At 38.8% G+C, this 12,358-nt stretch overlaps 1 protein-coding gene across 2 annotated transcripts; it reads left to right on the plus strand.

Moving 5' to 3' along the window:
* Positions 1 to 2,720: 2,720 nt before the first annotated feature.
* Positions 2,721 to 11,907, plus strand: gata6 (GATA binding protein 6). Of its 2 annotated transcripts, XM_047368571.1 has the most exons (7): positions 2,721 to 2,924; positions 3,310 to 4,187; positions 4,965 to 5,137; positions 5,723 to 5,848; positions 5,936 to 6,023; positions 6,112 to 6,209; positions 9,690 to 11,907. In XM_047368571.1, exons 2-7 carry the CDS (start codon positions 3,371 to 3,373, stop codon positions 9,849 to 9,851), a joined length of 1,464 nt encoding a protein of 487 aa, XP_047224527.1. In that variant the 5' UTR covers positions 2,721 to 2,924; positions 3,310 to 3,370; the 3' UTR covers positions 9,852 to 11,907. The 2 variants fall into 2 exon arrangements, with proteins under 2 accessions (XP_047224527.1, XP_047224526.1); XM_047368570.1 differs by lacking the exon at positions 2,721 to 2,924 and having other exon boundaries at positions 3,237 to 4,187.
* The last annotated feature ends 451 nt before the right edge of the window (positions 11,908 to 12,358 follow it).

Genomic DNA, 12,358 nt, shown 5'->3' on the forward strand with positions numbered 1-12,358 from the left:
GCGCTGAGTCGATGGGAGACAGTAGTGGTTTGATTTAGTTTAGTTTGGTTTGGTTTACTCCTGCTGATTCAATCTTGGCCTCTCCAAAAACATCTTCAGTTAGGCTGTACCAGAGCTGGCAGATCCTGGACCGGATGTGAGTTTTTCCCACTGTGCTTCAGTTGAAACAGCAGCAACATTACAACAGAAGCAGGGCTGCTCCCGAACAATATGCTCTGTTTGAAATAAATACCTATAAACAATATTTTAGGTACATTATATGTAAGTAGTTTTGTGCCAGGATGGCAAGCACAATAAAATGACAGCAGTGCTTGTATATAAGGCCCAGGGATATCTCAAAGTAACGGTAGTAATGTGTAAAAGTGACAGTATAGTATAGCTCCTAATTCATGCATCAGTAAACCAGAGGCGGCACAGGGTTCTGTGAGACCCCACGCAGAATTTCATTTAGGGGGCCCACTTTCAGGTAAGCCACTGACGTTGTGTGTTTTTTTGACCCTATGTATTTATTTTTTTAATTGAAATTTAGTGTTTCATTCTGCATTCAACTCTACTTTTTGTACAGTTACCTTCAGTGTCGTTTCAGGGTCACTTCAGTCACTTTTACTTATCTATTTTTTTTCCCTTTGTTCAATTTTAAAACAGTTTCAGAGTAAATCTTATAAAGCTATCCTGACTTTGAGTTGAGAATTAATAACATTTGATCGTTCAGATTAAACATAAACAAGACCACCGAAAGTTCTGAACATCCTAACCTCATATCAGGAACCCCGAGTTACTGTTCACTTCACAAGCAACCGTGGAAACAAGGCTGTCACTCACCAGTTTATTAGCAAGTAGACACAGTACATCTGAAATGCTTTCCAAACCTAGTCAAAAACAGCAGAAATTACTAAATGGTGACTCTGTTTTCCTAACTTTTAAGCTATGAAGGTATTCCTTTGTATGTTCTCTAAAAACACAAACTCTCTTGAACACTGCAGGACAGCAGTGGGATCTGGGCAGCCGCAAAGTTCACATATACATCAGGCAGGCCCAGCTTTAAAATACTGGGATACACTTATTAATATTTTTTTAAAGATGTATAACCAAACCTCACAACTGCTCTTGGCCCTGTGCTGCTCTGGGTGGCAGAAAAGAAACTCAAGTATCACAGGAGACATTCACATATATGCCAGTTGAACACAAGCTAAGGAGAACCTTCGTGGCTTAAGCAGCCTGTCAAAGCTCGGAAAACATTTGATACTCTCTGTAACTCTCTGTAAGTGAATCAGCAAATAACAGCCTTTTCTCTGGGATTGCTTGTAAACACAACAACGACATCGGCTCCCTCACATCCAGGTAACAACCTAACAATGCAAGATTGTTATTTAAATTTAATTTAACACATCAGATACCTTGAAAAGATTTACTATGGTGTTAGCATGAAATTGAATATCGATAAATAAATAAGTAAATAAATAAATAAGTAAATAGATAAATAAATAAATAAATAAATAAATGTCCAGCTGAGTGGAATTGGGCCCCCACAGTAATTCTGTTTAGGGCCTCAAATAACCTTGGACCAGGCCTGTTTTAGTCTACTGAGTACTGTGACAGTACTACATGTAGACAATATGATAACTAGTTATAATAATTCGAGGTTTTCTTTGCAGTTCCGCCATAGTAGCCCTATTTGTCAGTATTTACTGGCCACTCTGCTGTCTCTCCCGTTCAGGGACGCGTTAACAGAACCTGCTTGAACGGCTGAGTGTTTGCCAAAGCGCACCTGAAAACAGCTGTAAATGAAGAGAGAATAATTTAATTGACACCTCGTTACTTCTTCCTTTTTTCTTCTTCTTTTTTGATCACTTCAATCATCACGATGTTTATTCGGGCTGAGTGAATCATCGCGGTTCAAGGCGACCGAGTGAGAGCAGCTGAGAAGTTTGTGCATCCTGAAAAGCTGCTTAATCCTCACTGAGAGCGGCCTACTTAAATAAACCAATTAGGAGTTATTGATACATTCACGAATTGATGAAAGACAAAACAGGGGAATGAAAACGTGGAATTAGTTTTATGCATGAATAATATTTAGAATGTCTGCAGTTTGACTTCACATGCATATAAATCAAACTGCTAATACATTTTTTAAGATAGATAGATAGATAGATTACAACATAGCACGAAAAAAGTAGAAAAATAAATAATCCTAAATATAAAATTTATATCCAGTATCTAATAAAGAGCAGTAATCAAAGGGGACACTTCTATAGGACGTAGTACATTAATTAGCTAAATTAACATTATTTACAGTTTAGAAACAAAGTTAGAGCGCACAGCTGTGTTTTTTTAAATATGTTTCACCCATCTCCACTATAATTAATCAATTACATTTCTCAAACTGCAACTATACATTACACCAAGCTTAATATAAGTATATATGACGTCAAATATCTACATCTAATTAAAAAGTGAAAAAAATAGCAAACATTTTCAAATTAAATTAAGTAATTATCGATGACTTTACCAGGCGTTACATAAAAAAGAAACTAAACAGTCTATCATTTTTTAAGGTATTGAGCAGGTCAATAAGTAAAAAATAAAAACGCAGATTCCAGCTTCAAACTCCCTCTGATTGCATCTTGAAATCAAAGTTTTAGTCGCGATCGGGTTTCTTTTTTCCCCGACCTCTCAGTTGTTGCTCGGTGTGATTGATTGGAGGAGCACTCAGGCTGGCACCCCCACAGAGTTCCCAGCAGCTCCGCAGCCGCTCCCTGATTGGTCCTTCCGCTGCGGCCGCGGCCGCTGGAAGCGCCTCCTCTCATAAACCCAGTCAGAGCGCACCGACGCTTCCCATTACTCCCAGGAGAAGAAGTAGCAGCAACAGCAGCAGCAACAGCAAGCTGGGACACTTCAGCGACTTTATGGCAAACAAGTAGAAGGTAAAACTTCTTTTTACTTTACCCCTTTTTTTCCGTGTTTTCTTATTTGGTTTCAAACATCCGACCGAGCTGGTGAGCGCAGCGGGAATGAACTCATCATTTCGGGGGTATTGTTTTATCGCTCGGCCCTTATCTCTTTTAGGGTCTTATCAAACGGTTATCTCTTTTGCTGTGAAGACATATTGCGTTTTGTTTCCTATCTGTGATGTGAGTAAACTTGTGTGTGAGTGGGAGTGGAGCTATTTGACACGGGTGGACCTTTTAAAGGCGCTTGATGAGAGTATGGCAGTCATTTCAGGCTAACCTAGTATATTACTTTTCAGGATGGATAATGGTTTGAGATCTGCTTCATGATTTTCTTACACTTTCATTTCTTTTTTTCCAGGGTCCATTGCCCTCTGATAAATTTTTTTATTACTCCGATTGTGTATGGAAAGTGCTCCTGGATGGACCTGGGTGAAAACAGCTGGTCCATGGTCAAGCGAGAAGTTTCCAGCAGCCCAGGCTCGCCGGCCGACCAGAGCTACCTGCCCGGTGACAGCAGCAGGAGGGACGGGCCCACGCCACCAAGCGAGCTCGACGTGCTGGGCCACCGCCGCCCGGACAGGTCGCTGCACTCCTACCTTCACTTCGGACACCACGGCAACGCCGCGACCGCCGGCGAGGACATCCCGCTGTTTACGGACTTGGATCAGGGGAGCAAGCTCGTCCTCTCCGCCGGGGCACACAAGGCGAGCCTGCTGGTGGACCCCGCCGACATGTACCAAACTTTGGCCATCGCCGCAGCCCAAAGCCAGACTGGATATGATTCCTCCTCCGGTGGTTACATGCACTCCAGCCCCAACTCACCGGTCTACGTGCCCAGCTCCCGGGTGAACCCGATGATTTCCAGCCTCTCCTACCTGCAGGCCGGCGGCTCCGCGCAGCCCGGCCACGCCGTCTCCAGCCACTCGGTGTGGTCGCAGTCCACCCCGGAGAGCCCCTCCTCGTACAGCACCGGGAGCCCACACACATCCAGCCGGTTCCACTACCCTCCAAGCCCGCCCATGAACAATGGAGGACCCAGGGACAGCGGCTACACAAACGTGGGCAGCAGGGACCAGTACGGCCTCTCCCGGTCCCTCAGTGGGACCTACCCGAACCCATACTCCCCTTATGTGGCACCTCAGTTGCCCTCACCTTGGACCGGGGGACCTTTTGATAACACCATGCTGCACACTTTGCAAAGCAGGGGTGCGCCCTTGATTAGAGGTCCAAACGGAGGTAAGGAAAAAGCTGACGATGATCAAAGTGATGACATTTAAAACAAAAAGACAGAAGAATAAAGACGCATCTATACGTCATGGACAGAGGTTCAAAAACCTAGAAATAGTGGTGGTCAGTTGGGGGGCTACGGCAAAACCTGGGGTCGGGGGTGGGAGTGGGGGCTAGCCCAAAACCAAGAGAAAAACATAATTTCTGGACTTATTATGCTGTTGTAAATATGGTGTTTTTAAGGGCGGATATGAGCGAGACATCAGGAAACCTATGAATCCCATAAATGCATTTAATAATAAAATCATCTAATAAATTAAAATAAAACAAGAATTAAATATGGCAGTCATTCAGTTCATTTATTTAGCACCTGTTCACAACAAATGCCATCTGAGATATAGGACAAGGAACTTTGTTTTAATAATAAAAAAGATTTTATGCATGTAAAATTTTCTTTAGAGAGGTGATCTTTGTCCTCTCTGAGCCCCCATGGTGGTACCCCAAACTGTGTGCCGGCATCTGCTAAAACATAATAATAATAATAACAACAATAATGATAATAATGATAATAATAAAATAAACCTGTAACCATCAATGTACATAGATTTAATTACATGCACCTGTATTTAATGTTGACATATATGTTGTTTTATTTAGCTAAATTGTATTTTAAATGATATCTTATGCAATTCAGATTTTTAAATAATTAACTCAGAAGTTTAAATAATAATAATAATAATAATAAATACCATAAATGTGTGTTTTATTTTGCCCATTCCCTCTCAGTTTCAGACATCCTGGAGGACATGGCGGAGAGCAGGGAATGCGTGAACTGCGGCTCCATCTCCACGCCGCTGTGGAGGCGTGACGGCACGGGCCACTTTCTCTGCAACGCCTGCGGCCTCTACAGCAAAATGAATGGGCTGAGCCGGCCATTAATTAAACCGCAAAAAAGGACGGTAAGGAGACAGATGGATAGGGACACCGCCTGAGCGCTCCATTTCCTGCCTAATTGTCCCGAACAATTCCTGGAGGTCATCGCGGATGATAGTTATCAGATCATCGTTTAACTATTTTTCTTCGTCACATAAAATAAAATGTTAGGTCATTTGCTTTTCAAATAAATTGCGTTGTTCAACGGATCCCATTCAGCTCAATAAAACCAAATGGACGCGCAATTTACCAAAGGGTTCAATTAATAATTTCAGTAGCGCAAATGATTTTGTAAACTATGCGCAAACTAAATGTTTTTTTTACAACCTTATCCAGACATTTTACTTGAATTGTTAAGCGTGTTTGACAATTTAATGCCATAGAGAAAAATACTTCCTTGTTCCATTGCGCACAGTTTTCACAGGCTTTTAACATGCTGTTAAAAGACGTCCACTTAAAAGGGAGATCACAATAGAAACGGTATTTTTGTAAGGAAATGAGGTCTGAATTTCTGTCATAATAATAAAATGTGCCTTTTTTCCCAGCTTAAGACCAGTTTTTAATGCAATGGATTTCTTTACTAAAACATTTTTTCCTATGTGCCCCATCAGTCAACCTCCAGAAGGATCGGCCTCTCCTGCGCCAATTGTCAGACCAGCACAACGACCTTGTGGCGCAGGAACGCAGAAGGAGAACCGGTGTGTAACGCATGCGGGCTCTATACTAAACTACACGGGGTGAGTTCAATTTTATTTCAACATTTTCTCTAAATCCGATTAAAGCCCTTAATTTCCATTAAATGTGCTACTTCTTTCACCACGCAGGTACCTCGACCGCTCGCCATGAAAAAAGAGGGAATCCAGACACGAAAAAGAAAACCGAAAACTTTGAGTAAAACCAAAGGATCTTCGGGTGAGAATTAAGATGATGTTTTTCTCCAACCTGACTTATAATAAACGTTTGCATCTTTATAATAATGTAATCATTGTTTCCGTGACAGGCACTAACAACTCTGTCTCCATGACTCCCACATCCACCTCCTCATCCAATTCTGAAGACTGTTCCAAAACCAGCTCTCCCTCTGCACAAGTGTCAGGGGTAAGATCTATCTGTAAATTTTCTTGACAGTGTATACAAACAGCGTGGTGGGCACTGGATGTTCTTGTACGAAAGCTACCCTGGGCGAGTCCCACCATGTCGCCCAGAATGTACTGGATACACAAAGAGATTTTAACCATATTTTTGGGAAAAGTATTTTATTCTTTCACAAATCGGTCTCACAAATCAAACCTAGTGTTTTAAAAAGTCTGTTTCGAGCAGAGAACAGTTTAGTCAAGATTTGACCAGTCTGCATGTTGCGGTTTTAAAGTTGTTTTTGATATAAAGCGGTCCTGAAGAAAAAAAGTGCATTAAAATACTCCCTTTTTACAGAAATAGCATTAACATTTCATAAATCTCAAACTGTGATTGAAAGAATCTTTTTTCAGTGTTGAACAATCCAGTTCATATTTGTAATGACAGATGACCCACCCCCCTGTTTTTATGTTATCCCCTGACAGAATGGTGACCTGGGTAAGGCGCCATATTATGTATATTAAAAACTGCAAGTGATGTTGTGTCTGTTGGTCTCACGTTGTCAGAGCAGCTTCGCTTTATGAAAGGGTCAGAGTGCGCTACTCTCCCTGTTACTTTATTAAATTAAAACTGGGATAAGCTGCCTTTAATTCAGGTCACAGCAGCGATGAGGAGAAATAATTATTGGGGATAGAAAAAATGTACACAAGTTTAATATGTTCAAAACATTGGAACCTAATAGTTATGGGTCCATCACCTAAATTTGTAATAGTCACACATGTCAGAAATGCATATTTTGTGGTGAACAAACTGAAGACATGCAGAGTGTTGCTAAAAGCATCAGACTGAAGGACACCTAAACAGTGTGTCACTGTTTTACAGTACATTTCAGAGTAAAATAATCTTCACATTTCTCATGACCTGATGCTTTTTTCCCAGGTTGTTTAAAAACCCTTCTAGCATGTCAGTTTTTTCACAAAAAAACACAATTTAAGGAGGTTTCTGTTATTAATCTTAATTGTATTTGTGACATCAGAAACCACTGGCTACCACTTATAAGTAAAAGCATAATAGAAGTAGTCATTACAAGAGTGTTGCTCTAAAACAGCCCAAAGACATGCAGGAATAAAGACAAATTAATGGTGAAATAAAGTTTAATTTAAAGAGATATCTTTGGTTTTTATGTCCATAAAAAATGGAAATAGTTATTTGTACTTATAGCAATTTTTAAAAGATTTATTAGGTTGTTTATTCATAATTTATTTTTAATTTTTAATTAGACTGGGTCCATTTGTACTTTTCTTGTTTGTTCTTCTTTTTTAAATGATTTTTAACCAAATTCCCTTATTAAATGTATTTACCTGTGTTCTGTTTACTAATGTCAGTTGATTGGCTTGTTTCTTGTGCCTCTTGTGATGTCATCAACCCAGATACACACAAAGCAAAATTAGTTGCTTAATTCTTCATTGGCTTATTAAAAATGTTGTATTTTCTGAAACCTGGCAGAGGAAATGTGTACTTCATTTTCAGGCTGTGCTTTTGTTATCAATGTTATATGTGTTAGTGAAAAAAATGCAGCACTGGACAGTTTCTTTATTATTATTATTATTTTATTTGGTAGGTACAGATACAATAAACATAGATCATTAAATGCAAAAAATCTGATGCCTGAATCATAATGTTTATAGCCATAGCTAATTCGCAACACCTGTCCCTTGAAGGCTTTTAACAGTTAAAATAAATAAAAAGTAAAAACAATTACAATAAATCCAATCAGAAATGTCCAGAAACCAGTTAGTACTAATAAAATCACTGTAATAAAATTAACACATCCACTCAAAATCAAACAAATGTACGCCTCATTTATACAGTTATGCATTTCATATGACATGGCCACACTGCTGCTGCTGTGTGAGCCAGGATTTTGCCTGATTTTTGAAAGCTAGTCAAAGTCTTAATATTAACAGGAAGACCATTCCACAGGTTGGTTCCTTTCACAGAAAAGAAATGTTTTGCAAAAGATGTTTTACAAAATGTAGCTTTACAGTTTCCGCATGTAGCAGCTCTCGTTGACCTGGAGGTGTCCAGTCTGTTAACAAATTTACAAAGTAGCTCAGGTGCAAGTCAAATCAAACATTTAAAAATCAACTTTATATAGCTAAGATTAACAAAATTCACAAAATTTAAGAATTTATATTTACATAAGATGTGACAGTGATGAAATCGAATGGGATTTTTATCAAAAATTTTTAAAGTCCGATTATAAAGCCTTTCGATAGGCTTTAAGATAGGTCTGAGACCAAACAGCAGTGCAGTACGACAGATGTGACAGGATCATTTTATTAAAAAAGACATGAGCACATTCTAATGTCAGACAGCTCCTGATCATTCTGAAACTGTTCATACTCACCTTCATTGTTCTTACAATGCTTTTAATGTGACTTTTGAAATTTAACTGAGTTCTTTAAGTAGCTGCTTATAGTAAGAAAGATGTGCAGTCATTTTGTACATCGGACAAATATTAACTGCATTAAAAATTACATTGGTAAAATTCACAATCTATGAATGGCTTTTCATGCATCTGGCAGTTATTTTATCTTTTTAAAAATGCCGTATTTTAATGTTTTCGTAATTACAGCAACAACTGCTGATGAAACTACAGTGAAAAAAAAAACTATTAGTCAGGTCACTATAATAATTAAATTGCAGAAGAAGCTGTAGTTATTCTAATAGCTGTAACGGACTTAAAAGTAAAAATAGTAACTTAATTACAGTCAGGTAATTACACCAACAGCTGTCGTAGAACTACACTTGAAGCCTGTAATATTCAATGTAAGGGGTGCTAGGGGTGGGGGGCTAGGGAGTTTGAATATTGTTGCATGCTGGCTCTATGCTAAGATAATAAATAACTACCAGATGAAACACCCATTTTTATTTTCTGAAAAAAAAATCAATAAACGAAGTTTTAATAATTAAACTTTAACTTAATTACAGTTAGGTTACTTTAAAAGTTACAGCTTCCAGTACTTTAATATACATTTTACAGTGAAATTGTTGCAGTGCAGTGTGTTAAATTTTATTTATTATGACAAGTAAACCACAAGCACATTTATTAAATAAAAAAAATGTATTATAGTGTACTGTCTATGGTAAATAGATACTGCAGCAGTTGTAAATGTAAAATTTATAGTAATATTATCACACCTTATAGTATAATTTTTTATATTCTGGATATAAAGGAAAGGTTCTTATTAGATTAAGTAGTAATGAGATGTTTGGATATAAACCGTGGAGTAGGCAGAGGTTATTTACAGGATCCGGCCTGTGAAGGGCTTCTCAGCAGTATAGTATTTACTTGTCCCCATTCAAATAGATGACAAAAAACACAGGGAAAAAAAACTTTGTATAATTAACTTTCTCATCATTATACCAATATGTCCACAACTGTAACGTATTCTGTTCCCAGTATGTTCCCAGCTGACATTATGTTTGCTGCTGTTGCAGGTCAGTTCGTCCGTGCTGCCTGGCTCAGGGGAGGGAGCAGGTTCTGGCTCTGTGGTGAAGTACCCAGGACAGGACAGCCTGTACACCAGCGTGGGTTTGACCCAGTCGTCAGATGTAGCTTCAGTGAGGGGGGAACCCTGGTGCCCTATGGCCTTGGCCTAAACACTCAAAGTTTTGTGTGTGTGTGTGGACAGAAATCCATGAAATCTCCTATTCTGTCTGGACGCTGTGGCGTGGATATAGCTGGAGGACGGTGTTTGCTTTCTGCCCCCCTTCAGCCGAGAAGAAGAATCTGACACGGGGGGGAAACAAGGACGAGACGGGCATCAGTCACAGCTTAACCTTGATCCGCACATGGAATATCTGGGATTGGCGCTGGCGTCTTGCAGTCAGTGGAAACGTCAAGCAGTTAGGTGTCCTGCAGGATGGTTTTAAGCCTGTTGTTCACTCTGATCTCTCCCATCAGTGGTTCTTCAAAGAAAGCCGTCGTGTAAATAACAGATTTCCTCTCTGCAGAAGACACTGCTGATTGGACACAAGTGCTTGATGAAGCACTGAGGACGTTTAGATTGTTCTTCTTTATTCTCCCCACAACTGGAATCATACCATAAGTGCTGAGATGACTTTGATAAATCAAAATAAAAAATATATATATTTATAAATCTGCAATTGTTGAGAACGTGGCTATGATTGTTAATAAAGATATCAATATAGAGCAGATGTTAAACCATTCTGATGTGGTTTTTTAAATGTTTTTAAGTGTTTGTTAAATTCGCATGTGTTTTTCCACTGAAAGCTCTTACTGCTTGTGTTGAAAGTAGTTTGGTTAAAACAGGGTATAAATGTCAGTGTTTTTTCTTTGATCATTTACTTCAAAACATGGAAATTATTGATTCCTTCTTGTTTTATACATTAAAACGTTGTCAGCTATGGGGACGAGTAAGGTACTATTTTTAAGAGATGTTTGCATGCAATTGGATGTTGTGTTTGAACAAAGCTCAGCTGGTATAACTGAACGGCTGCACTACCTGACTCACCATAAACTTTACACATTTTACAATTCTAGCATGTACTGTTTCATCATTTTCAACACTGAATTAGATCAAAGTGGAGAGCATGGTCACCGTTGAAATACTTCATGCTAATTTGATTGGATTAATAACTGTAATAAGCTGTTAGGAGATCCTGTGATTTGTTTTGGAGAATCAAAATGACTGGGATCCAGAGTCGGCCCAAGGCATAAGCGAACTAAGCACCCGTGGTTGGCTTCACAGCCAACAGGGGGCCTTTGGGAGCACTAAGACTGTCACAAATGTCAGGTTTACAAAAATAGTGCATCAGTGTTAATCGTGCAAATTGTTTGATGTTTGAAGTCTTGTATGGAAATGAATGTCGCTGGACTTTTTTTCTGAGTAAACTATGTTGTGGCTATTTTTACTCTCCATCTTTCTGCAAAGATCAATTACCCAAATGGCAGAAGTAACAACAAACTACTATGATAATGGTTATGTGTGATATATAATGCTAAAACATGGTAGCCTAAAGGACCCCACATCACATTTTGTCTAGGGCCGGTCCCATATGCCTCGAAGCAGCCTTGGACCGACTCTGCTGGGACCACAATTCTGCTTCCCAACCTGAGTTGGGTTTTTTGGATCCTCGTTGTTTTTGAGGGATTAAAAAAAAAAGTAAAATCACTCAACTCCAAAGAGACTGAACCCTGGAGGCAGTTTCCTGAGATTGATGTAAGCTTCTACTTTTTCCAGAACTTGTTTCATTCTTGTACAGATCTTGTCATTCCCTCCCTCGAACTTATTTATTTCTTAGAATACCATGCTCTCTTCTATTTTTTATGTTTTATTTTTTCTGGAACATCATGGGAAATTATTATATTTAAATCCAGTCCAATAAATCGTTCTGATGAAGCAAATAAATTTAGTGTTTGTTTGAAAAGCAGGACACTATTTTAAAGGGAGAGCGTCAGAGATGGGAATTTATGGAGAGAGCTGTGGTGTTGAGCGCTCAACATTCCTTATGAGTCATTCACATCTAGGCTTTCACTCCCTGTTTCTGTTTTGTAGGACGAAGGCTTTAACTTGTTAGATGTTTTCAAGACCAACTAATGGATGGAAAGAAAAAAAAATGCTTCTTTTAGATACATTCAGATGTAAAAAATGAATCTGTAGCCAAAAAATATAAAATTTGCTTTTAAGTTTCAGTTTTTTCTCTTTATTCCACTCTTTTCTTGACTATATTTAATTAAAGAAATACTTTATTCCTTCTGGAAACAATTTTACCCTAGAGTTTTCTTTTCCCACACATTTAAGGAAAAGTTTGGGATTTTTGAAGTGGGGTTCTGTTAAAATGTTAAAAGTAGTTAACAGCTTACCAGCAGTAGGAAACTCTTTTGTATCAGTTTCCTTGCCAGAGCTGGATCACAAATGGCTTTTATTTACTGCCACTCTTATCCTTCTAATGCACCTAATTTGGTTTGTGTTAATAAAAGCCAGAATTTTGTGCATTTGTGTTAAAAAAGAACACACAGGTATCTTGTTTAACATTTTGTCAAACCTTTAAACGAAGAAAACCTTCAGGTGCTCATGCAGATTTGTTGTTCACCCTGTTGAGATTGTTGTTTTTATCTCACAAATTTTGCACTCATCTTTGCA

This window comes from Girardinichthys multiradiatus, chromosome 6 (assembly GCF_021462225.1).
Source record: "Girardinichthys multiradiatus isolate DD_20200921_A chromosome 6, DD_fGirMul_XY1, whole genome shotgun sequence".
NCBI classification, from domain to species: domain Eukaryota; kingdom Metazoa; phylum Chordata; class Actinopteri; order Cyprinodontiformes; family Goodeidae; genus Girardinichthys; species Girardinichthys multiradiatus.

Bases quoted from the DNA above. Each gene is read 5' to 3' on its own strand.
- gata6 (XM_047368570.1), top strand. From the start codon at position 3,275: ATGATTTTCTTACACTTTCATTTCTTTTTTTCCAGGGTCCATTGCCCT. The intron at 4,188-4,964 runs GTAAGGAAAAAG...ATTCCCTCTCAG, and splicing joins GATTAGAGGTCCAAACGGAG to TTTCAGACATCCTGGAGGAC. The intron at 5,138-5,722 runs GTAAGGAGACAG...GTGCCCCATCAG, and splicing joins TTAAACCGCAAAAAAGGACG to TCAACCTCCAGAAGGATCGG.